Here is a 26,988-nt window from a genome sequence, read left to right on the forward strand (position 1 = left end):
AATGGAATGCCCGTAGAGGTCCCGAGTATACGTGGGAGGTAGAATCCACGATGAAAGAAAAGTACCCTCATGTGTTTCAGTAAATATCGAGGTCGAGATTTCTTTTAAGGGGGTGAGGATGTAACACCTCAAAAATTTACGTCCTATAATGTATTGACACGTGTCATAAGCTTGAACGTGATAAAGAATACTCTAGAGGGACTAAAGTTGACAAACACAGAAAGTATGTGAATTCAAGAATTCAAAATGACAACAAGGGATAAATATACTTTACAGTAACCCTACATGATGCTCATACCTTCAAACGAATAAATCATGGACCATACGGAACTAAATATGAAAGAAAGTGAGAGATTACAAACTACAGGGGTTGAATGTGTCAACATGTTTAAGTTATACCTCTGAGTGACCTTTTAGCAAACCTGAAGCTTTGTAACGGTAAATTATGCTCACTAGAATGCTCGATAAAGATTTCATAAAGTTTCGTTATAATATGAGGAAGTTATGATCAAATTCGTATTTGAGGGGTTAAAGCGTCAACGTTGAAAATTATGACTTTTCGGGTAATAACAAAGTGACCAAGGACTTATCAAAGTGGGTAAAAGTCTCGAGGCCCTTATACATAAATAAGAAGGGCTCATAATGCAAAGAATACCCTTTCGAAGAGCCAAGAGCCAAGCTGTAATAATTGAAAGATTTGAAATCTGACAGCAGGTCTCAGGCGGGCCGCGTAAGACTTAACAGAATCTTACGCGGGCCGCGACAGACGCCCAGATACAGAAAACGTAGACAGCAGCACTGTTCAACCTTTTAACCGGCTTAGAATGATTATTTCTCAGCATGGGCGACCCCTAAACAGTACCTAGGCCTTAGGGGCACTTGTAAATGATTTGGGAATAATGCTAGACTTAGTTGTCATGATCTCAATAGATTAAAATCACTATATAAGGCCTCACTGTTTACAACATTCTTGCATTCATTCCATCTGCTTTCTTGGAGCTTCCTGGAGCATAAGAGCAGACCCAAGCCATCTCTAATAGTGCATAGGACTTCAGTAAGTATGCTTGACCTTCCTCAATTGAGTTTTTCTTAGTTTATAGCTTAGAAGTCAAACCGTCGTAATTAACGGTTGACTTAACGATTAATCATTAATGGTCCAGTGATTAGTCGAATCAAAGGTAGTTATAAGTTGGTAATTATGTGGGCATTACACCCTCAAAAGGGCACCCTCTGATTCCCAGTCTAACTAGATCAAATGTCAGGTCAAAGTTGTTTAGAAAAAGTTAACAGAATGCTAATTTATGAATTAACACATAATTAACAATGCAGAAGGCACGTGACCTATTTTATCATTCATTTAACTTGGTAATAAGTATAAGAACTGGTCTAAGCTTGTTTGATCCGACAATTTTCTGTTTAGACCCGGTTCGGAACCGAAAGTCGCAAAACTTTGACTTTTGCTTTGACTTCAGTTCTGACCCGTTTTAGTAGAGTTTAGAAATGCCTTAGGACTTCCTTAGGACCAGGTTACATGATAGTATAACCCTCTGTGACTGGTTCATTGATTGTCCGCTTCGTTTACAAGTTTCCGTTAATTGCCTAATGATTGACCATAATGCCCTTTTAACCATAGAACAAGAATTTTGGAAATGTGAAAGGACAATTAACTTCGTTACTGATTATTAAGCATGTCCCTAAAGTTTCATAGCAGTTTGAGGTCCAGAATAGGAGTTATGCTAAATAGCGTAATTAAGAAACTTTTGTTAATTAAACGGCGCACTTAGCATAAAGCCTATCTAAACCCAACTTTTGACACCAAACCTTTTACCCACTGATGTAATATAATATTTTGAGATTTTTAAATATTTTTAATTATTTTTAACCTGCTCATAACCTAAGGTTATGGCGTCAATTCGGTAAATACCGATTATACCCTTTTCGGGCATAAAAGGAGTTCTACATAATATTTTGACACAAATCCAATTGCTACTGATTTTATATAATAAATAAAGTATTTTGAACTATATAACCTGATCAGAAAACTCAGATTTCCTGTATAACCCGGAAATCGGTTTAAATGGCCTTTTAAGTGTAATTAAACGCATAGTTTGAGTTTAAAACCATTTTGTCATGTAAGGCTTATTACCTACTGATATAACTTGTAAAAGTAAGTGGTTTTACTGATTACTTCAGACCCGAACATCAGAATTATAAATAAACTCTTTTATAACCTTTAAAATGACCAAAATACCCCTACGGGGCTTATATGGAGATTAAACTCGTTTTGGGCATAATGGAAGGTATCATACTGATATCACAACATATATAGGGCATATTAACTTAGGAAACCTATAAATGACTCTCATGGTTACCCGTTACGCTTCCTACGCGTTCGGTTCGGTTTATGTAACTAGTTTACATAAATTAGCCGAAACGGGTCAAACCTTATCGTTTTTATCTCAAAATCCAGAAGGTGTTTAGTTCACCCATATTATACAAGTCTTTAAACTTGTTGGGACTAAAACATATTCTATTCCGGTCTTCGCCTAATCGTGCGTTCGAACCGTATCTTTCGTTAAAACTAACCGGTCTAAGCTTAGGCTTAATTAAAGACCCGTTAGGATTCTAATAGGTTATTATAAACCTTCGTTCCAGAATAGGAGACCCGGTGAAAGCTACCCGCACTTGCTATTTGTGATTGATACTTGCAAAGGTAAATACTTTTAACTTAATTTCCCTTATACGGGCTTGGGGTACGGTATATAAAATACCGCTTGGTCCAGCATTGATTCTTTAATCGAATAGAGATTAAATCATTAATATGCTTCATTTTGAAATGTTTTGTTTTGCTTGAAGCCTTTGGGGGGCTAATGACCATGTCCCGGATATCCTTGGCATCATCTTACGAGATGGCCACGACCTGAGCACGGGGTGTAGGCATACACCCGTCAGTGCATAAATGAATAAATAATGTGGTGTGTCTATTGATCTTTAACCCGGTCTACGGATCGGGCTACTGAACGCATAAGAAACATGTAATTCGTTTACAAGTATTATATTCAAATAATTATCCCAAGTTATAAAAGTTTGTGCCACGTGCATTCCAATCAATTTTATTAAACTTTTCAAAATGAGTCGGTTGAGTGTATTTACCAGTGTAAACTGACGTATTTTCTCAAAAAGGTTAAGTGTAGGTACTACGCGAACTAGGCTGGCTTTTTCCTAGCGTCCACAATAAGTCTCGTAAGCTTGGATGTCAAAACTGTTGAACAATGTTTCCTATTTATTTTGATCTCCCTGTGGATTACTTTCAACTGTTGTGATACTTGATATTACAATTTATTAAAGTTGAAACATATCTATCTTTTGCTTCCGCTGTGCATTTAAATATTGTGTTGCTTGACTGTAGTGTTGCCAACTACGTCACGATAATCCCCCACCGGGCCCACCGGTGAAACGTGTAAATATCGGGGTGTGACATGCTCTTAGAGAAGAAATTGAAAGAAACTAAAAAATGCACAATGATCCTCTAGTAAAGCCAACTCCACCTAACTAGAAAAAAGTCAAACAAGTGGATCCAGATGAGGCATTGAAGCTTAAAAGAATGAGAGCAAAGCTTGTGGCTGCTGATTATGGTTCAGCTAGATCCATTGCCAGATGGTCTAAACTCAACATAGTTGAGACCTACAAAAGGCTGAAAGAACTCAGAGCTAAAGATCCCAAAGTTCCTCAAAAGCCAGTCTATCCTACAACTGCTGCTTTGCCTCAACAGACCCATACTCCCAAAAAGCTTCTCTTATCATCTGCTTTATCCGCAAATGCCTTAAGACAATTAAAAAGGCAAAAGCAAACTGATGAGGAAGATGAGCAAAAGTATGAAGAACACAAAAAATAGGCAATAAAGTGTCTGTTTGATTACCGTATTGACTTTGATCAGGTCAGATAGTAGTGTTGAAAAGCTTAAAATGGAGAGTGCATATGGTCTGAATGCATACGATCTCCAAGATTTGTTGGACCTTCAACTTGAAAGGGATGATGAAGAAGACATGTTCTTGGGAGATTGTTGGTGAGAAATAAAGATCAATAATAAAGAAGGGTTTTCAAATCATCTGTTCTATAGGGAGATTGTTGGATCAACAGCTGCGACATTGTTTCCAGCAACATATGTAGCCAGGATACAACATGTAGCAAATGAGATGTTGCTGGGTAAGAGACTCTTGATTGGGCTTTGGTGAAAGTTGTTGAGACAGGTGATCGTGTGATCGTAATTAATGTTTGTTGAAAGTTAAGTTATATTCAAATTCTATTGATTTTTTTCAAAGTAAAGATTTTAAGTTTGTTAGTATATTCGTTTGATGTTTTACAACTTCTGTATTGAAGTTTGATAAACACATTTCCAACAGATATGAACATTCGGCAAAGTAAAATAGTAGTTCTCACTTTTTATGATGAAAGGTAGTGACTACTTTTGATTATTTGTTTAGACTGATTATTTGTTTAGTTGTAAATCGGAGTTCAAATGTATCAACATGCAAAATTTGTGAGAATAACTCATGACTAATTTAATATTAATTAATCAAAAGAAAAACTAAACTAAAAATTACAATATTTATACACATATCTATACTTTCTATTAAAATGTGGCATGCATGAATTTTTAAAAACCACATGTGTTTGCACACTGGTATCACTACTAGTTAAATTATAATTAGCATTTAGGCTGTACCATTTACTCCGTTTAGATTTTTAAAAACCACCCGTGTTTGCACACTGATATCACTACTAGTTAAATTATAATTAGCATTTAGGCTGTACCATTTACTCTGTGTAGATTTAGATAAAGCTGGAGGGTGTGGTATAAAGCCCACGCCATCTCAGCACAAACTCACCGTCACGTCATATAGGAGACTTTAAAGTCCTTTCCTTTAACTTGCAAGGTGTGGTATAAAGTCCTCCCTATTAAACAAATTAGAAAAAAAAAGATTTTATTGGTTGAAAAGAAATATGTCCCACCTGCACACCCTTTTTGGCTCATTAACACAGTAAGTACACTATAGCGCCCCTTAACTTCCGTTGTCGATAGCGCCCGCGCCATAATATGTGATGTGGCGGGGTCACGCCCGTGGCCTCATCGTGTCTTGTAGCAGTTGTATTTATTTATACATACTAGGTTAGTAACCCGTGTATTACACGGATTGAACAACAAAAATGATAAAATTAATAAAATTGTAACGCAAGTTGAATAGTCATAGCAATAACAAACATAAATTCAAAAGGATCGTACCAATAACAAACATACACTAAAAGTATTAAATTTTGGGAATGTAAAACAAAATTATGAGATTAGATATAACTCAAAAATGGCATAAATAAAAACTTCTATTAAAAAACCAATAAGATAAAAAAGTAAAGGTAACACCTATAACTTACAAATCTCTAAAGACTTCTTTGTATACAACATTTGTTGTTTTGTTGGTAACTTTACCATCTTTACCTAAAATTAATAACCTTAACCCTTCTCTACTTTTGACTCTGGATAACGCAACATGCACTTGACCATGTGTGAAAACCGGTTGTCTCAGAAACAAACCAACCTTTGACAGTGACTGCCCTTGACTCTTATTTATTGTCATTGCAAAACATACAGCAAGCGGAAATTGTCTTCTTCGAAATTTGAAAGGAATTCTTTTGTCTGAAGGTGTCAAACTCATTCTTGGAATATAAATACGATGGCCAATGTTACTTCCAGATATGATTCGAGCTTCTATAACACGATTACCCAATGACAACACCTGCATTCTCTTAACCTCTCGATCAAACAAAGTCAACGACACTATTCCTGTACAGTCTTGTACCCTAACTTGAATTCGAAATCTAAAACATTGAAAAAAAAAGTATAAATAAATGTAGTTAATAATATAATGCATAAGAACACAATACTTACTTTACTAATATGCTTCGTAATAATAATAATAATAATAATAATAATAATAATAATAATAATAATAATAATAATAATTATAAGTAGACATTGAAGTAAGTTTTAAAGACCTTGGCGTAACAGTGGTCATTTCATCTTTGCATATTGGATTAGTACACTTAAATACTTCTTTTTCTTCAACTTCGGTGGAATCATCAGGTGTATCATTAATGAAAACCATTTTTTTCAACCTTTCGAGTACATTTATTGCAAGCATGATAGTACCATCCAGCATCTTTGCGAATCCCCTTGATAGTACCAAGAATTATAACCGATTGTTCCTGTAAAATGTATGTATAATAATATTAATATTAGTGATTACTAATAAAAAACAGTAAATCTAAACGGGTTGAAAAACATGTACCTTTTTAAAGCCCTGGATATTAGCAATACTACTGAAAGGAAACTTATGAACAAATTCATTATGCAAGGAATACACAATCGATGAAGATGTGCTACGTTGACTCGAAGAACTATCATTAGCAGCTTTGGAAAGCAGCCTGATTATTAAAAAACGGAATAACACTAATTATTATAAAGCATTTAGTAAATAAATTAGAGATAAATAAACATCAGTCTAAAATTTCATACTTTTTCTTATATTCAATAATTTCTTTAGTCTGATCATTGATCAACAGCCTGCTAACAGAGTAGTAAGAATTTGAAACATACGCGCGACCTAAAAACATAAAAAAGAAATTAGTTTAGTGCTTATTTTTGTTGAAAAAACTAATAAAACTATAATATGTGTAGTCTTTGTAAAGAAAAATATTATAATAATTTAATGAAAAACCTCGATGCCACTTCAATTTCCCAAACTGAAGAATGATTACACATGGTCTCTTCTCCGCGTTATCTTTCAAGTAAGCTTGCATTTGATCAACAAAGACTCCCCATAAAGTAACATATATTTTAAGGTTGCTGTAAAAAATCAAAACATATTACGGCTTTAATCGTTGTTAAAAGGTAATTATTCAAGATATAAAAGATTTCTCACTCTAGATCTCTGACTTCCACGTTCTGTTTTTTTGTTCGGATACCGTTTATCATATGGTACTCCATCTCAAAACACTGTAAAACTTCACCGATAACATCTAAGAAACAAAAAAAACAAATTTTTTTTCCATCAAAAAGTGTTGTTAACAAAAATAAGAAATATATAAGTAGCACAAATTTTTATTTAACATATGATACTTACCAATTGTGCAGTCTTTCTTTGGTTCGTCTGCCAAAATAGACGGCAAGGTTGCAAAGGCCAAATTAGTATCCGGCCCATTAAAATCAGTGCACTTTGTAACCTTCGTGACCCAGTTAAAAGTAAGTTTGTAGCGGTTATTTGCATACTTATACGGTGAATCATTGCTAGCAAGTTGGGGTTTTTCAATGTAAAAGTCACCATTTTCTTCGTGTAAATTCTCAAATTTAGAAACACACTGTTTCCAAACTTTAGCTTGAATCTTATTTCCCTGCGTGCAAATTAAAATTCATATAAATAACGTTTACTAAGTAACGTGGAACAATAGAGTGTTGAATAATTGTTGATATACCTGCTCGTCCATTAGGACCATTTCAATAGCATAGGTTTCCTTCGGATTTCCGCGTACAGTTTGTTTCCACAAACGAATGATTTTCACCTTGAGTTTGTAGCTTTCGAGTAACACATCAAGGTCACTGATGAGAGTAACTTTATTTAAAGCCATTGAACTGTGGATGTTAAAAAAAATATTAATGACACTGAATAATATTTTTGCTTAAAAAAAATACTAATGACACTTGCACAAAATAAGAAATTATATGCTTCAAATCGTTGTCACGATTTTAATGATTTCGATTCATCTCTGTTTTCTAGTAGCTAAACATAACCGTTGTAGAGACCAGTTATATTTTTAGTAATACAGTTAAAAACTTAAATTATCTTGTTATTTAGAACTTCAAAAAGTCAATTGACGGATAACAAAATCAAAAACCATATGCGTGCATAGATCTCTCAGAAAGTAATACATCAGTAGATCACAAATTCATGTAATTCAATGCTCTATCTACATTCTAACCCTAGAAAAGAGTTAAAGCACAAAATATCCTACATTCTCACAGCCCTAATCCCCCAAAATCAAAATACATTCATAAAAAACAAACCACAAAACCCTACCTAACCTTCTTCCATAATCAACATACTTCAAAAGTCCCCAAAACGGTCATATCAATATATCATCTTAACATCCATAACTTCAAAAAATCAATCAACCGACAACTAAACCAAAATTCACAACATATTAACAAATGGAGAATATTATCAAACAGTTGGTGAACCAAATTATCATACATACTTGTAACACAGTTTGAATGAAAATAAAAGAAGATAAAATAAAATAGAAAACTAACCTGAAATTTAAGCTAATACTCGCAATTGAGGGAAGCCGTATGCAGTGGAGAATTAGATAGTAACACCGATCACATATATATAGCTCCATTAGCAGGATAAAAAGCTGAACAATGTGGATTTGAATTTGAAATCTGAAATCTATCTGTAACCAAAATCGATGAAAAATAGGAACACTAATCCGAAGATATCGACTGCTGGATTCAGTTTTACTATTGAATTGAGGAGTGATTGTTGACCTAACTCTCCGATTAAGAATGCCATGAAAGGGGAAGTGGGGAGTCAAATGAAAGTTGCTCTAAATAATAGAAAAGGTTAAAAAAAAAAGGAATATGCTCTACGTCTACGATGAGGAGTTCAACAAAACCAAACATATACATATTTAAGTCTTTAAGAAACTTGAGGTATAATGGGCCACTTTAGCTACAAATTATAAATATGAAATTTTTTGGGCCGTAGGTTTTTTTTGGATTTATTCTATGCCACATATTTAAGTCTTGTTTATGAGATACTAACTACTTAAATTAAAATATAATATAGAACTCCTAAAATAAGTAAAGAATAAATGACATTATTGTAGATTTATTTTTCTCTATATATTTGTTTTACGTAATAATGGCTGTCAATAATATACCATATTTTTAGGAACTAATTTAGTCAAGATAATAATTAGATTATTAAATTAAAAAATGTGAAAATTCTATAAAACTTTCCTTCCAAATTTGTGGATAGATTTTTCACAATTGTATTGGCCTCATCGTGTCTTGTAGCAGTTGTATTTATTTATACATACTAGGTTATCACCCGCGAACTTCGCGGGTAGAAACATTTACTTTATATTAATCGAACTGTCATTAAATAAAATAAAAATACATGTTTTCGAACATAATTTTTTTATAATTGTTTTGAATTGAAAGTTGTAGTCATTGGGTTGCGAGTAAGGTCAGAAACTTCGAGCAAGAACCAGAGGCAGAAACTTGCCTCATTGAATGACCCAAGAAACAAAAAAAAAACTTTTATTTTTTATAATAAAATATACGCATGGAGTTGTTCGAACCTGCAAAACAAACTCATTTAATTAAATTTAGAAATTAATTAAAAGTTTAAATAAGAAAATATAAACAACAAAAACTTTATTCATTAAATATACATTATATATTTTTTTAACAATCATGACCAATCGAAAAATAACAAATTAGTAACATGGATATTAATATAGTGTTGATTGTTCCAATTTTCAAATAATGACTTGCTTATTAAAAAAAATCCATTAACTTTGAAGGCATTAAACTGACTTGCTAATGGTATTCATTCATACCTAATACGATACGCTAATCAATAAATAAAACACACACTAAAAAACCATTCAAATAATAATGTTGAGTAAATCATTCAAAACTCTATCCAAATGTATGTCATTTAGTACTCAATGGTAACAAAACACACAACAAAGTGAAACCATCATGCTGCCTCCTGCAATTGAGGTGCCTACATAAAGAGGTACTGCAGAAAACATAGATTAAACTAATCGCTCTTAACACGATACATTTTTCGTATAAAATGAGCGAAACTTAATCTTCCAAGTACCTCGAATGGTTTGCCGGATCGTTCAAAATCCAGTTTGTTTAGAGCAACTTTACAGCTCTATGAAACAATCGGCTCTGGATCTTTGGAGAATTCCTCAAGTAGAGATATACACTGGTCATCTACAAAAATGGTTTATTAAGGTCAAAAACATCAAGTTTTTCGTAAAAGTGTCCCGAGTCAACCCAACATAGCCGTTTTGACCCTAAAAACCATATTTGACTACCTACCCAACATAGTCCATTTTCCACCAAATGTTATTAAAAAGTATAGTAGATTTTAGAAGCATGGTTACCTTATATTTTTTGTTTTAAAAAATGTGGCAACTCACTCTCTCCCATTTTCTCTGTGTTAAATTGTTTTTTTTTTCCTTTTCCTTTCAGTTTTTCGTTCAGTATATAATTCAGTTTATAACAACCTCTCATTTTTTATACTTAAATGTGAATCTAATAAGTTCTGTTCAAACTTATTTGTCTACAATCAACAAAATCTCATATAACCAGCAATTTCATGCGCAATCAAAGGTGTCACAATCAAACACAGACATTAATAAATCTACACACTTTCTCAAAACATAATCTCTAACATAACTAACCTGTATCAATAATTCAAAACCCTAACTAATGTGTTGTGCACTCACTAATATCTGCTACACACGTCTCCCTTATTCATCTTCACAACTTCAAACACATCTTATCTAATTAATACCTTATGCCAATCAACAAAATCTCATATATCAATTAGCAATACAATGCACAATCAAAGACCTCACAATCAATTTCAAACATCAATCAATATACAAAATTTCTCAAGACACAAATTCTAATATCACTAACCTGATGCGCTACTGCTCAATAATGTGTCGGTGCCATGAAAAACTTCATAACCTTAACTAATGTGTTAACTTGCCAAGGCTCAAGGCTGTATCTTATCCCAATGTTGTTTGTCCGACGCATCGTCACAAATCTAACAACCAAATCAATCAAACTATTAGCTAAAAAATTAAAATAATGATTGAGTTCAAAATTTAAAATTTAAAATCTGAAAATCAAATCACTAATATCTAATCTCGTAAATCAAGCAAACTTATTAGGAAAGTCTAATCTTGCCAAGCAAAAGCAACCGATATGGTACCAATTTCCAGCCATAGCAAACATATCTCTGTCCAACATAGTTGCAGCCAAAAACTCCGGACCATCCAAAATAAACACCTAATGAATCAAAATAAAAACGCATAAACCTTGAATATTACTCAATTTATGACTACTATCCCACAAAACAAAACTTTGTCAACAAATTAAACTAACTTATGCAATGGTAAACCATAAAAATAACAAATTAATTTAGATGATTAGCCTTGCAGAAAACCCAGATCGGGAAAGTTTACCTGAATCGTTAACGAAAAAATCAGACTCAGATTGGGTTACTCAAGCGGATATTAATCACTGGAATAAGATCTGGTATCAAAAATAAGAGCACACATGAGTTGATTAATGGAACAAAATGGTGAGGAAAATAATATACATCAGTTAATCAAATAGAGATCAATTTCCCACTGGATCCCATTCAAGATATATAGATATATAGATATAGATAAAGAAATGTGCAAGATATACCTTTCCTTCAACTTCTCATAGGATACCATTCAAGAGTTCCTTGTAGGGGAAGGAGTCTGAAAGAAGTTTATCACCAAAAATTACAAAACAAAGTTTGAATTAGATATGCAACTCGAGTATAAAAACAATAGTCGAAGACTCGAAGCATTCCTAAAATTACAAATAATATAGTCAAAGCATCTCATAAAAAAACATCAAGATTTCAAAGCATTCAAAATTTAAAATCAAACACAATAATGGTTTACTTCAAAATTTAAATTTAAAATAATGATTGGCTTCAAAAATTAAAATTTAAAATCTGAAAATCAAATCACTAATATCCAATCCCATAAATCAAGCAAACTTATTAGGATAGTCTAACCTTTCAAATTTAAATTCAATTTACAGATTCGAAATTTAAAATCAAACACATTAATGGCAAACTTACAAATTTAAATTTAAAATAATAACTGACTTCGAAATTGAAAATTTAAAATCAAGCACAACAATGGTTTACTTCAAAATTTAAATTTAATATGATCATTGACTTCAAAATTTAAAATTTAAAATCTAAAAATCAAATCACTAATATTCAATCCCGTAAATCAAGCAAAGTTATTAGGAAAGTCTAACCTTGTCAAGCAAAACCAACCGGCAATTTCAGTTTTTCGTTCAGTGTATAACAACCTCTCATTTTTTATACTTAAATGTGAATCTAATAAGTTCTGTTCAAACTTATTTGTCTACAATCAAAAAAATCTCACATAACCAGCAATTTCATGCGCAATCCAAGGTGTCACAATCAAACACAGACATCAATAAATCTACACACATTCTCAAAACACAATCTCTAACATGACTAACCTGTATCAATAATTCAAAACCCTAACTAATGTGTTGTGCACTCACTAATATCTGCTACACACGTCTCACTTATTCATCTTCACAACTTCAAACACATCTTATCTTATACCTTATGCCAATCAACAAAATCTCATATATCAATCAGCAATACAATGCACAATCAAAGACCTGACAATCAATTTCAAACATCAATCAATATACAAAATTTCTCAAGACAAAAATTCTAATATCACTAACCTGATGCGCTACTGCTCAATAATATGTCGGTGCCATGAAAAACTTCATAACCCTAACTAATGTGTTAACTTGCCAAGGCTCAAAGCTGTATCTTATCCCAATGTTGTTTGTCCGACGCATCGTCACAAATCTAAAAACCGAGTCAATCAAACTATTAGCTAAAAAATTAAAATAATGATTGAGTTCAAAATTTAAAATTTAAAATCTGAAAATCAAATCACTAATATCTAATCTCGTAAATCTAGCAAACTTATTAGGAAAGTCTAACCTTGCCAAGCAAAACCAACCGACATGGTACCAATTTCCAGCCATAACAAGCATATCTCTGTCCAACATAGTTGCAGCCAAAAACTCCGGACCATCCAAAATACACACCTAATGAATCAAAATAAAAATACATAAACCTTGAATATTACTCAATTTATGACTACTATCCCACAAAACAAAACTTTGTCAACAAATTATACTAACTTATGCAATGGTAAACCATAAAAATAACAAATTAATTTAGATGATTAGCCTTGCAGAAAACCCAGATCGGGAAAGTTGACCTGAATCGTTAACGAAAAAAATCAGACTCAGATTGGGTTACTCAAGCGGATATTAATCACTGGAAAAAGATCTGGTATCAAACATAAGAGCACACATGAGTTGATTAACGGAACAAAATGGTGAGGAAACGAATATACATCAGTTAATCGAATAGAGATCAATTTCCCACAGGATCCCATTCAAGATATATAGATATATAGATATATAGATATATAGATATATAGATATAGATAAAGAAATGTGCAAGATATACCTTTCCTTCAACTTCTCATTGGATCCCATTCAAGAGTTCCTTGTAGGGGAATGAGTCTGAAAGAAGTTTATCACCAAAAATTACAAAACACAGTTTGAATTAGATATGCAACTCGAGTATAAAAACAATAGTCGAAGACTCGAAGCATTCCTAAAATTACAAATAATATAGTCAAAGCATCTCATAAAAAAACATCAAGATTTCAAAGCATTCAAAATTTAAAATCAAACACAATAATGGTTTACTTCAAAATTTAAATTTAAAATAATGATTGGCTTCAAAAATTAAAATTTAAAATCTGAAAATCAAATCACTAATATCCAATCTCATAAATCAAGCAAACTTATTAGGAAAGTCTAACCTTTCAAATTTAAATTCAATTTACAAATTCGAAATTTAAAATCAAACACATTAATGGCAAACTTTCAAATTTAAATTTAAAATAATAACTGACTTCGAAATTGAAAATTTAAAATCAAGCACAACAATGGTTTACTTCAAAATTTAAATTTAAAATGATCATTGACTTCAAAATTTAAAATTTAAAATCTGAAAATCAAATCATTAATATCCACTCCCGTAAATCAAGCAAAGTTATTAGGAAAGTCTAACCTTGTCAAGCAAAACCAACCGGCAATTTCAGTTTTTCGTTCAGTTTATAACAACCTCTCATTTTTTATACTTAAATGTGAATCTAATAAGTTCTGTTCAAACTTATTTGTCTACAATCAAAAATATCTCATATAACCAGCAATTTCATGCGCAATCAAAGGTGTCACAATCAAACACAGACATCAATAAATCTACACACATTCTCAAAACACAATCTCTAACATGACTAACCTGTATCAATAATTCAAAACCCTAACTAATGTGTTGTGAACTCACTAATATCTGCTACACACGTCTCACTTTTCACCTTCACAACTTCAAACACATCTTATCTAACACCTTATACCAATCAACAAAATCTCATATATCAATCAGCAATACAATGCACAATCAAAGACCTCACAATCAATTTCAAACATCAATCAATATACAAAATTTCTCAAGACACAAATTCTAATATCACTAACCTGATGCGCTACTGCTCAATAATGTGTCGGTGCCATGAAAAACTTCATAACCCTAACTAATGTGTTAACTTGCCAAGGCTCAAGGCTGTATCTTATCCCAATGTTGTTTGTCCGACGCATCGTCACAAATCTAAAATCGAGTCAATCAAACTATTAGCAAAAAAATTAAAATAATGATTGAGTTCAAAATTTAAAATTTAAAATCTGAAAATCAAATCACTAATATCTAATCTCGTAAATCAAGCAAACTTTATTAGGAAAGTCTAACCTTGAAAAGCAAAACCAACCGACATGGTACCAATTTCCAGCCATAGCAAGCATATCTCTGTCCAACATAGTTGCAGCGAAAAACTCCGGACCATCCAAAATAAACACCTAATGAATCAAAATAAAAACACATAAACCTTGAATATTACTCAACTTATGACTACTATCCCACAAAACAAAACTTTGTCAACAAATTATACTAACTTATGCAATGGTAAACCATAAAATAACAAATTAATTTAGATGATTAGCCTTGCAGAAAACCTAAATCGGGAAAGTTTACCTGAATCGTTAACGAAAAAAAATCAAACTCAGATTGGGTTACTCAAGCGGACATTAATCACTGGAATAAGATCGGGTATCAAACATAAGAGCACACATGAGTTGATTAATGGAACAAAATGGTGAGGAAAAGAATATACATCAGTTAATCGAATAGAGATCAATTTCCCATAGGATCCCATTCAAGATATATAGATATATAGATATAGATAAAGAACGGTGCAAGATATATCTTTCCTTCAACTTATCAAAGGATCCCATTCAATAGTTACTTGTAGGGGAAGGAGTCTGAAAGAAGTTTATCACCAAAAATTACAAAACACAGTTTAAATTAGATATGCAACTCGAGTACAAAAACAATAGTCGAAGACTCGAAGCAATTCCTAAAATTACAAATAATATAGTCAAAGCATGTCATAAAAAAACATCAACATTTCAAAGCATTCAAAATTTAAAATCAAACACAATAATGGTTTACTTCAAAATTTAAATTTAAAATAATTATTGGCTTCAAAATTTAAAATTTAAAATCTGAAAATCAAATCACTAATATCCAATCCCATAAATCAAGCAAACTTATTAGGAAAGTCTAACCTTTCAAATTTAAATTCAATTTACATATTCGAAATTTAAAATCAAACACATTAATGGCAAACTTTCAAATTTAAATTTAAAATAATAACTGTTTTCGAAATTGAAAATTTAAAATTAAGCACAACAATGGTTTACTTCAAAATTTAAATTTAAAATGATGATTGACTTTAAAATTTAAAATTTAAAATCTGAAAATCAAATCACTAATATCCAATCCCGAAAATCAAGCAAAGTTATTAGGAAAGTCTAACCTTGTCAAGCAAACCAACCGGCATGGTACCAATTTCCAGCCATAACAACCATATCTCTGCCCAACATAGTTGCAGCCAAAAACCCCGGACCATCCAAAATAAACACCTAATGAATCAAAATAAAAACACATAAACCTTGAATATTACTCAATTTATGACTACTATCCCTCAAAAGAAAACTTTGTCAACAAATTATACTAACTTATGCAATGGTAAACCATAAAAATAACAAATTAAATTAGATGATTAGCCTTGCAGAAAACCCAAATCGGGAAAGTTTACTTGAATCGTTAACGAAAAAAATCACACTCAGATTGGGTTACTCAAGCGGATATTAATCACTGGATGAAGATCGGATATCAAACATAAGAGCACACATGAGTTGATTAACGGAACAAAATGGTGAGGAGAAAAATATACATCAGTGAATCGAATAGAGATCAATTTCCCATAGGATCTCATTTAAGATATATAGATATATAGATATAGATAAAGAATGGTCCAAGATATACCTTTCCTTCAACTTCTCATAGGATCCCATTCAAGAGTTCCTTGTAGGGGAATGAGTCTGAAAAAAGCTCTTCACCTAAAAATACAAAACACAATTTGAATTAGATATGCAACTCGAGTACAAAAATAATAGTCAAAGACTCGAAGCATCCCTAAAATTACAAATAATATAGTCAAAGCATCTCATAAAAAACATTAAGATTTCAAAGCATTCAAAATTTAAATTCAAACACAATAATGGTTTACTTCAAAATTTAAATTTAAAATAATGATTGACTTGAAAATGTAAAATTTAAAATCTGAAAATCAAATCACTAATATCCAATCCCGTAAATCAAGCAAACTTATTAGGAAAATCTAACCTTTCAAATTTAAATTCAATTTACAAATTCGAAATTTAAAATGAAACACATTAATAGAAAACTTTCAAATTTAAATTTAAAATAATATTTGACTTCGAAATTGAAAATTTAAAATCATACACAATAATGGTTTATTTCAAAATTTAAATTTAAAATAATGATTGACTTCAAAATTTAAAATTTAAAAATCAAATCACTAAGGAAACATACCATCAATATAGGATCATATTCCTCAATCACCTTTAACAACGAATGAGAGATGTTTTTAGGATCCATAACTGCAAAGGAAGTAACCACTGTTTTAAAAATATATATAATGTTTTAAAAAATATATAATGATAATCTATTTATAGAAACAAAGTCTATTTACAGAAACCGAATCATAATTCCGAATACAAAAATCATCTTTAACAACAGTAATCTATTTATAGAAACAAAAACAAATTTATAAATGAAATTAAAGGCATCTTTAAAGAATTAATAACTAACTAAATACAAAAATTATAACCAAATGACTCACGATAAATCATCATCAATAATTTTAAGACATTGACATATGGAAGTTGTTCTCCCCACAATAAGGTTGCAAAATCATACGGTATTTCCTATCAATCGAAAAAAAACATATAAGTTGCAATAACTTATTGTGTGCACAAACTAAAAACTTAAGAAACATACCAAAAATATAGAATCATAGTCCCCAATCAACTTTGATAACGAAGGAGTGTTGTTTTCATGATCCATAACTGCAAAGGAAGTAACCACTGTTTAAAAAAAAATATAACGCTAATCTATTTATAGAAACAAAGTCTATTTACAGAAACGGAATCATAATTTCGAATACAAAAATCATCTTTAACAACATTAATCTATTTATAAAAACAAAACCAACTTTAAAAAAAAAATTAAAGACATCTTTAAAGAATTAACAATGAACTAAATACAAAAATTATAACTAAATACAAAAAATTATAACTCACAAAACAAACCATAAGAACTTTAAAAGATAATCACATAAAATTTCAAATTAACGCTTAAAGACAAAAATAAAAAAGAAAGACTATACATATAAAAAAACAAATAACACCAACAAAACTGAACTAACCTATTTTTGGTCGACGAACAATTCAAAAAATATAAGATCATAGTCCTTAATCAACTTTAACAACGAAGGAGCGTTGTTTTCATGATCCATAACTGCAAAGGAAGTAACCACTGTTTAAAAAAAATATATAACGGTAATCTATTTATAGAAACAAAGTCTATTTACAGAAACCGAATCATAATTTCGAATACAAAAATCATCTTTAACAACACTAATCTATTTATAGAAGCAAAAACAACTTTAAAAAGAAATTAAAGACATCTTTAAAGAATTAACAACTAACTAAATACAAAAATTATAACTAATTACAAAAAATTATAACTCACAAAGAAACCATAAGAACTTCAAAAGATAATCACATAAAATTTCAAATTAACGCCTAAAGACAAAAATAAAAAAAGAAAGATTATACATATCAAAAAACAAACAACACCAACAAAACTGAACTAACCTGTTTTGGTCGACGAACAATTCGAGTCCGATTGTCACAAAAGATTGAGTGTTTACCATGAGAAAAACAAACCATAAAACATTCAGAACATATGTTATTAATTTCTGAAAAAAAAAATACCGAAAAGAAAGGATAAAATCAAACCTACACAAACTTAAAAAAGAGAAAACAATTATAACATTTAACTAACCTCTGTTGTTTGACGAATGATCGGAGTCCGATTTTATCCAAGATTTAGGGTTCCACATGAAAAACAAAATCAACAAAAATTAGTAACTTTGATAAATGTCGAAGAGATGATTAACGTTCATAGACACTACATAAATCGGAGAATGTAGATGATGATAATAAAACCTCTGATCTTGATTTTGTTTGCAAAAAAACAAAAAGATAAATGTTCAATCGCTTGATTAAAGATACACATTAGATAAACAACAAATTAAAACAACATACCTTCAATTTTTATGATCAGATCTACAAAGTTTAGGACAAAGAAGAAGTTAATAGCATTCGAAGCAATCTTTATAAAATCAAGTTTCTATAGAATTGAATAACATAAATAAAGCAGATTTAGGATCGATTGTGTAGATTACAATTGTAAAACAAAGAAATCAGAAACAATAAAATCAAAAACATAGAAACATACCTTTGATTGGTTAATAGGATTGATTTGTGTAAAGAAGATGATGTTGCAGAGGTTTGGCTATGGTTTGGAATTGAGGATCTTGGTGGTGGCGATAGGAGAGAGGATGCAACTTAGTTTTTTAGGGTTTGTAAAGTGTGTGCAAGAAGATTAAGAAAAAAAAGGAAATATATACTATGACCCGAATTCAAAAAAAAGGAAACAAAAAACCCGACCCAATACATTTCGGATCCCGCATTTTTTATTTTGAAATAGTGATTGTAGAAGCCATATGTGATTTCCCTCCTAAACTATATTGCCACATCAGCCAAGATGTCCAAATACATATGCGCCCAAATCCATCTCATTTATATAGATATATAGATTTTTCACAATTGTATAGAAGAGATTAAGTCAGCGCGCCATCAACACACAAACACAGTGATTAATATGGGAAGTAGAAGCGAAGAAGAAGAAGATGAGACTTTGTTGCTTACCACCACCGACGGTAGGCCTCCTGCCGCCACACCTGTGCTTGTCTTCAGCACTCTTGTGGCCGTTTGTGGATCTTTCGTTTACGGTTCTGCTGTAAGTTTCAGTTTCTCTCTCTATTATCACTTCCGGTATGATGATTTATTTTCTCAAAATCACTTGACACTCGATTTGTGTTAACTATAACTTATGATTATTATGTGTTGATGAGATCGATGTACTTTGATAATTATAAGATTTGGTCACATTAATTTTGGTCCATAAGTTTTCTCATTATTGTTTGGTATAGAAAAATAAATAAACTCTAGCCAAACTATTTGGCCTTATCCAAAACACATTGACTGTTGTTAAGTATTAAAATTGTTGATTGTGATTTTTTAATACTTGATTTTTTTTTTCCCAGTAAAGAATAGTTTATCAAGTTGAGTTGAGTTGAGTTGCTTGCTAACAAATTGTGAGAGTAAAAAGAATTATTTTATGTGTGTTGGGACTTGGGACTATATCATATGGCTAATAAATAAAACCAGAGCAGCAAAAAAATAAGAAATGTATAAAACGTATTTGCGAAAACAAGGATATGTTTTATTTGAGCTCCAAACTTGGTTTTAAAAAGCTTGGCACGAGACGCTCTCAAGTGCAACGTTAGGTTTTTTTTGGGGTTTTAGTTTGCTATTTTAGGTTGTGTTCACATTGGTTCTCGCGGTTCTCGCAATAAAGGTGGTTCTCGCATGAACCTTACCCTGTATATACACATATATATTATATATAGATATATAGGGTAGGGATCCTATACATTAATCCAGAAGTGTGATAAGTGTATTATAACACTATATAACACCATATAAACACCGTATAACAATATGTAACACCATATAACACTATGTAACCTTATATGACACTATATAACAATATATAACACTATACATCTATCATAGATATGCTATCAGATAAACTATAGTGTTATATTTGTTATATAGTGTTATATATTGTTACATAGTGTTATATGGTGTTATATGGTGTTACATATTGTTATACGGTGTTTATATGGTGTTATATAGTGTTATAATACACTTCTCACACTTCTGGATTCATGTACAGGATCCTCAATCTATATATATATATATATATATATATATATATATATATATATATATAATTACCTTGCACCTCGCAAGCATGATGCACGCGCCTCGGCTTTGGGGATCCTGTCACCCCGGTGCGCCTAGTACTTTTTATAACCAAGGCTGCGAATGTTACCCTTTTGGGTTTATCTTTCAACATTATCCTTCTTCACAACATTTTATTGTATTCAATTCTTGAAGATATTCTTTAAACTTCGTTTCAATAGACCACATGGATACACAAATTAGCATTTGTTTGCACTTCATGTCAAGAGCATTGGTCATCTACAATCAATGTAACTGCACAAAATAGGTTCACATCCTCTTGTACGTTAAGCTGTAGTGTATTGTTGGTACACAGGTTGGCTTTTCATCTCCTGCTCAAACTGGAATGATGGATGATCTTGGCCTCTCCGTGGATGAGGTAATGTCATGTTTGTGCACGATTAATTGTTATACATTCGTATAGTTTTGCATATAACGAACACTGATAGCAAAGCCGTTGAATAAATCAAGACGGAACCAACAAAACTTGTATTGAAATTATGAGTCAGCGAATAAATGAAGCATTTCTTCTTGTTTTCACCTTTACTTGCAGTACTCAGTTTTCGGTTCAATATTGACGATTGGAGCAATGGTAGGTGCTGTTATGAGTGGGAAAATAGCTGATCAACTTGGACGGAGATGGGTAATTCTTCTGCTGTTTATTACTGTTACTTCTACCCGCTCCATTTCCGTCGAACCGTAACTTGTTGTAGTCATGTTTCATTTTCTTGTTCCTCAGTTGTCTTACTGTTTGATTTGATCTCATATGCAGACCATGGGACTGTCTCAAATGTTCTGTTTGTTAGGGTGGTTGGCAATCTTATATTCACAGGCAGTTTTTTTCCACTATCAGCATCAGTTTGTCTCGCATGTTACGTTAGCAGAATTTTTGACTTTTTATAAAAATTAAAAAAAAATTAATTGTTGGTAACAGGTTTCTTGGTTACTCGATGCTGGAAGACTATTTATAGGATATGGAATTGGGGTTACCTCCTATGTGGTAGGTGCAGGATATTCCATTAAGTCCGTGACGCTAATTCCTTATTATTTGACATGTGTTATGTCTCGTCTTTGAAAAAAAAAACCCGATCAGGTACCAGTTTATATAGCAGAAATAACACCTAAAAACCTCCGTGGAGCATTTACTAATGTTAATCAGGTAAATAGCAATCTGTTGTAAGTTCAGTTTGTATACTGACCGATGCCTGACTGATGAGAAACGTTTACAGCTGATGATAGCTATTGGCATATCTGTAATGTGGCTTGTTGGAATTATTATTCCCTGGCGCACACTAGCTCTTATTGGTAAGTTTACGTCAAATCTCAATAGTTTCTCCTGGATGTGGAAATTTTGACCCGTTTACTTATGAATGGGTTGGGTTTTATCTCAAACGGGTGAAATATAAATTCTAATTGTAATAATATTTTCTGTGGGCCCACCCAGCCAGACCCACCCAGTTTCAAGCTGTTACCCATCTTACCATCTGTGTACTTTTTTTTCCAAATCTTGAAGACATCTTAACTAGAACAATAGTTGATATGTCCTTTCAGGAACCGTTCCATGCGTACTACAGGTTCTAGGCCTTTTCTTCATTCCCGAGTCTCCTAGATGGCTGGTGAGTTGGTTGAAAAATCATTACTTTTTCTTTTAGTTCATAACCTATTTCCAAATAGACAAAGTGGTTATGGAGAATAGTATGGTATATGGAGTACAGAAGTTTATACAAGTGCCTATGCTATATTGAATTGAGGATGCACCCAATAACAATATTGATCATCGAATCATCTCTTAATTTATAGATATTCATAGCAGACTGACTTATCAACTATGATTAACACATAAGACATACTGTTATATGCTTATACCGTGGCATTAATAAGATAATAACATTTGTTATTCTGACCAAATAGAACTATAGTGTGAGGTTCATTGGGGAACACTAAAAAACTGGGGAACCGGCTCAAACGAACTCCGATTGGACTCATTCCAGCGGCGTTGGAACCGGCTCGTCGAACCCTAACTAGGATCTCTTAACCCTAAACCCTAAATGATAACCCCTAAACCCAAAATATATTAGGGTTTGGCTTTTAGGGTTTGGTTTTAGGGTTTAGGGTTAAGCTTTAGGATTTAGGGTTTAGCTTTAGGTTTAGCCTTTAGGGTTTAGCTTTTAGGGTTTATAGTTTAGATTTTACGGTTTAGCTTAGGTTTTAGCCTTATTTTTTAGCTTTAGGGTTTAGAGTTTAGGAGTTAGGATTTAGGGTTTAGGGTTAAGAGATCTTAGTTAGGGTTCGACGAGCCGGTTCCAACGCCGCTGGAATGAGTCCAATCGGAGTTCGTTTGAGCCGGTTCCCCGCCCTCTTTTTTAGTGTTCCCCAATGAACCTTCCCCTAGAACTATATAGTTACAAGAGAGTTTGCTATTTATATAACTCAAGTGTATAATAAATATAAGTACCATTATTAATAATCTACCAACATTCTGGCTACTGTTTGGCATAATAAAAGAAAGTCAAGACCAAATGTTTTCCAAGTGAAACGAAAACTAGCTTTCTTTCAGGCAAAAAACGGTCGGTGGAAAGACTCCGAGTCTGCTCTACAGAAACTTAGGGGAAAGAATGCTGGAATCTTTGAAGAAGCTGCGGAAATCAGAGTAACATCTTCACCTTCTTCGTCTGACTTTAGTTTCACTATCAGTAAGTGTCACTGGAATTTGGTTTCATTGATAATCTTTTTTTCTTCTGTAATTTTTGTGGTACAGGATTATACGGAAACGCTTCATCAGTTGTCAGAAACTGGAGTCTTCGATCTGTTTCAACCAGAATATACTAGATCTCTTATTGTGAGTCTTCCCTTATTATATTTTGCATCGTCTCATATCTTCACGGCTTTAAATCATGTAAGTGATGATTTTGTTTTAGGTTGGAGTTGGACTTATGGTATTGCAGCAATTTGGAGGTGTCAATGCTATTGCATTTTATGCTAATTCTATCTTTATTTCTGCTGGTAAGGGTCCCACTATTGGATCAAGGATTTAAGTCTTAACTTTGATGGGACCATTTACCAGTGGCGGACTTGTAATATAATGAGGGGTATCACGGGCTACGGCTCAACCCCGTTTTCGTAGTGTAATTTTTTTCGGTTTTATATAAAAGATACCCTTGAACAAATACGGGGAAACCCCTAAAAAATAGGATACTTTAATTTATTAAAATTCCAAATTTTTATAAAGACAAATCTTTTACAACACCAAACTTGTATAATAATTAAGCACAAATTAAGTATAATATAATTGAAAGACGCCCAATTGATAAACATAGCCCAAGCCCCAAAACAAATTTCTTTTTTTTTTATTATTGTATGATTGCTCGGTAAAAAACTCTTTTTGGGATACCCCTAAATTAATGGGCTAGGTCCGCCACTGCCATTTACAATAGTGTAAGAATAGATGTAGTTGTGATTGTTGGTCATACTAAATGTAGGATAGAGTAAAATGATGAAAGAATGAAACTTTAAGCCTTTGTAGATCTTGATTATGACTTGCATGACTTTGGTCTAAAAATATATGTTGATGAAACATTTTTACAGGGTTTTCAAGTAGCATTGGATCAATAGCATTAGTTATTGTTCAGGTAATTTATGCTTCAAAATAGTTGCTAACTTTAGCTTTTGCAATTATTTAATGATCATAGAATTGTTTGTTTATTGCAGATTCCATTTACAATATTAGGTGTACTTCTGATGGATGTTTCAGGTAGACGTCCTCTACTGATGGTATGGATGGAATTCTGCTCTGACAAATATTTTGTGTATGCTCATATAGATTGATTTCATTTTGTGTGTAGCTATTGTGCATTTTTTTTTGGAAATAAACCATGGGAAAATTATATTTATCATATTGTCTATAATCTTTTAAATTTATTTGCATTACCTTGACGTTTTGGACCACCATCCCAACTAACCAAAGTCGGTTGCTTTAATTTACATTACATTACATTATACGAAGAGTAAATTGTTCTCCTAAACCGTAAAATATTTGCTTTGCCTCAAGGTTTCTGCAGCTGGAACATGCTTGGGTTGTCTCTTCTTGGGGATATCTTTTTTGCTACAGGTTTGTTTGTTTATTTATATAAAATTTATTTTCCACTTTAATTTTTTTTTCTACTACAAGATATTAAATTTGTAATTTATTGATGCAGGACCTTCATGAATACAAGGAGTTAAGCCCCATATTGGCACTTGTCGGGGTATTGGTATGGAATTTTATGGCTTCCCAATTTATTTTTTTACTTTTTGGTCATGAAACTTGATTGTTTGGTTCACATCTTAACATGCCTGAATACTACATTTTCTTTTCTTAAGAAGTCTAGATTCAACATGCTTTCTAACATAGCGGACCAAAAAGCCAAAATGACAAATTTTTACGTAGTTCTGTTCTGTATAATCTCATGGTCAAATTTATAATCTGTTAATAGTTCAACTGAAGTTCATTGCTAGCAGGTATTTAAAGGATCATTTTCACTGGGCATGGGAGGAATTCCATGGGTCATTATGTCTGAGGTATGGCTTTCATTGAGCCTATGGCATGTTCCATTTAATTGATCATAATAAATGCAAATGTCTGTTGTGGTTGATAAATATTCAGATCTTTCCTATAAATATTAAGAGCTCTGCTGGCAGCCTGGTGACAGTAGTTAACTGGTTTGGTTCTTGGGTCGTTACATACTTTTTTAACTTCCTGATGAAGTGCAGCACCGAAGGTCCTTCCCCCTCTCTCTCTCTCTCTCTCTCTCTTGTGCGCAAGCGCACGCACACACACAGTTACTATGTTTTTTTTGTTTAAACGTTTATTATATGATTTTTTTTCAACTAAACGCGAGTAACATTTTTGACTTGCATATGGAGTTGATGGGTAATGATTTTTTTTGCAGGAACCTTTTTCTTGTTTTCTGGCGTATGCTGCGTTACCATTTTGTTCGTTGCAAAATTAGTACCAGAGACCAAGGGCCGGACACTAGAAGAAATACAAGCGTCAATGAACCCATTGACGACTTCGTCTCTCTCTGATCTATAAGGTTTGCTATTGGTAGTTTGTGCATCCTATATTGGAATAAGTTTATACGTACATCACAATATACATGTTTATATCCACATTGTAATGATATGCGGGCCGGGCGATATAAAAAATGGGCCCCTAAATTTTAGAATAAGTTGTAAGGGTAATATATTCTTTAATGAAAGTGGTGATACTTGCAAGATTCAGGAGAGAGTCGTCGTCCTCATCATCATAATACTCGGTAAATTCCACCAATAGCAAAGCTAAGGTAGGGTCTGAGGAGCATAAGATGTAGACAGCCTCGATGGTAGTTTTGCATCAAGCCTTGGACATAAGGCATATAACACTCGCCAATTAAGACAAAGACCAATTAGTGCATGTACTCCATTGTCTTTTGCCTTTCAACGCCACCACATGATGCATGAATCCCCCTCTTTTAACATTATTTTCACGAAATTAGTAAAATAATGTTAAAATTAGTGCACTTTCACTTTTGCCCCCCGAGCGCCCACACATATATACATTATATGCGCATACCGCAAGCAGGGGCGTAAAGATTCAGGAGAGAGTAAATTACAAAATCGTCCTTTATGTTGACGCCAGATTGCTAACTATGTCTTTTATCTTCAAAATGTACAAAAAACGTACTTGATGTTTGCCATCCCTTGCACGTTACGCCCTTTGGCCCTAACTCAGTTTATTTTTATTGTTAAATTAGGTAATACAAGGGTATTTTAGTCTTCTTACCCATTTATTTAAACATTTTCATAAACAAAACAAAATATAAACTTAAAAATTTATTTTAGTATTTAAGGTAAAATGACTAAAATACGCTCATGTGAGGTCCACTTAGTCAGATTTAACTATGGAAACTAACTGAGTTAGGACTAAAAGACGTAATGTGCAAGGAGTTGCAAACATCGAGTACGTTTTTTTTGTACTTTTTGAAGACAAATGACATACTTTGCAATCTTGTCTAAAGGTAAAAGACGATTTTTGTAATTTACTCTTCAGGAGCTAATATACAAGTGATCTTTACCTCAATTGGTTTTGCATGTCAAAGAGTTTAATCCATTAATTAGAAAGGTTATTATACCCATCAATTAAACATACATAATAACTTTAACTTGTTAAATTGTAAAACCATTTGACATGACTAAATACACAAGTTATGCAAGTCGTATTTGAGTTATCCTAAAGGGAGGGGGGTGGTTCACTAGTGATAGAATTCTATCACTCACAAGCACCAATCAAGTTCCGCCATGTCATCGACCATTTTTCCATCACTCACAACCTTTTTTAGTCAGGG

General features: G+C 32.4%; 2 protein-coding genes and 1 long non-coding RNA gene across 14 annotated transcripts; 1 reads left to right on the forward strand and 2 right to left on the reverse strand.

The window, feature by feature from the left end:
- Positions 1-5,350: 5,350 nt before the first annotated feature.
- LOC110942031 (replication protein A 70 kDa DNA-binding subunit C) lies at positions 5,351-8,722 on the reverse strand. The gene is made up of 9 exons (XM_022183723.2): positions 8,363-8,722; positions 7,528-7,684; positions 7,179-7,446; positions 6,978-7,074; positions 6,774-6,901; positions 6,572-6,659; positions 6,345-6,480; positions 6,052-6,261; positions 5,351-5,874 (listed from the first exon to the last, which is right to left on the reverse strand). The coding sequence occupies exons 1-8, from the start codon at positions 8,449-8,451 to the stop codon at positions 6,148-6,150; spliced, it is 1,077 nt and encodes a 358-aa protein (XP_022039415.1). The 5' UTR covers positions 8,452-8,722; the 3' UTR covers positions 5,351-5,874; positions 6,052-6,147.
- A 977-nt stretch (positions 8,723-9,699) lies between these two features.
- LOC110942030 lies at positions 9,700-19,407 on the reverse strand. Of its 11 annotated transcripts, none has more exons than XR_004863205.1 (20): positions 18,993-19,407; positions 18,537-18,820; positions 17,896-17,987; positions 17,469-17,536; positions 17,311-17,395; positions 17,001-17,068; positions 16,431-16,504; positions 15,919-16,024; positions 14,793-14,899; positions 14,525-14,654; positions 13,446-13,501; positions 13,192-13,262; positions 12,909-13,015; positions 12,641-12,770; positions 11,561-11,616; positions 11,332-11,401; positions 11,079-11,155; positions 10,781-10,910; positions 9,948-10,066; positions 9,700-9,863 (listed from the first exon to the last, which is right to left on the reverse strand). It is a non-coding gene; the product is annotated as an uncharacterized LOC110942030 (long non-coding RNA). The 11 variants fall into 11 exon arrangements; XR_004863203.1 differs by having other exon boundaries at positions 18,537-18,884; XR_004863204.1 differs by adding an exon at positions 15,075-15,134 and having other exon boundaries at positions 18,537-19,375.
- LOC110942029 (sugar transporter ERD6-like 5) lies at positions 19,369-25,885 on the forward strand. 2 transcript variants are annotated; one of them, XR_002594586.2, is made up of 18 exons: positions 19,369-19,556; positions 20,943-21,005; positions 21,180-21,269; positions 21,399-21,458; positions 21,561-21,626; positions 21,720-21,785; positions 21,856-21,931; positions 22,178-22,242; positions 23,184-23,276; positions 23,385-23,465; positions 23,545-23,629; positions 24,212-24,255; positions 24,335-24,377; positions 24,675-24,734; positions 24,823-24,876; positions 25,124-25,183; positions 25,269-25,383; positions 25,555-25,885. XR_002594586.2 is itself a non-coding variant. In XM_022183722.2 (18 exons), the coding sequence occupies exons 1-18, from the start codon at positions 19,419-19,421 to the stop codon at positions 25,695-25,697; spliced, it is 1,422 nt and encodes a 473-aa protein (XP_022039414.1). In that variant the 5' UTR covers positions 19,369-19,418; the 3' UTR covers positions 25,698-25,885. The 2 variants fall into 2 exon arrangements, 1 of the variants encoding a protein (XP_022039414.1); XM_022183722.2 differs by having other exon boundaries at positions 24,335-24,397.
- Positions 25,886-26,988: the final 1,103 nt, after the last annotated feature.

This window comes from Helianthus annuus, chromosome 7, assembly GCF_002127325.2.
Source record: "Helianthus annuus cultivar XRQ/B chromosome 7, HanXRQr2.0-SUNRISE, whole genome shotgun sequence".
In the NCBI taxonomy this organism is placed as follows: domain Eukaryota; kingdom Viridiplantae; phylum Streptophyta; class Magnoliopsida; order Asterales; family Asteraceae; genus Helianthus; species Helianthus annuus.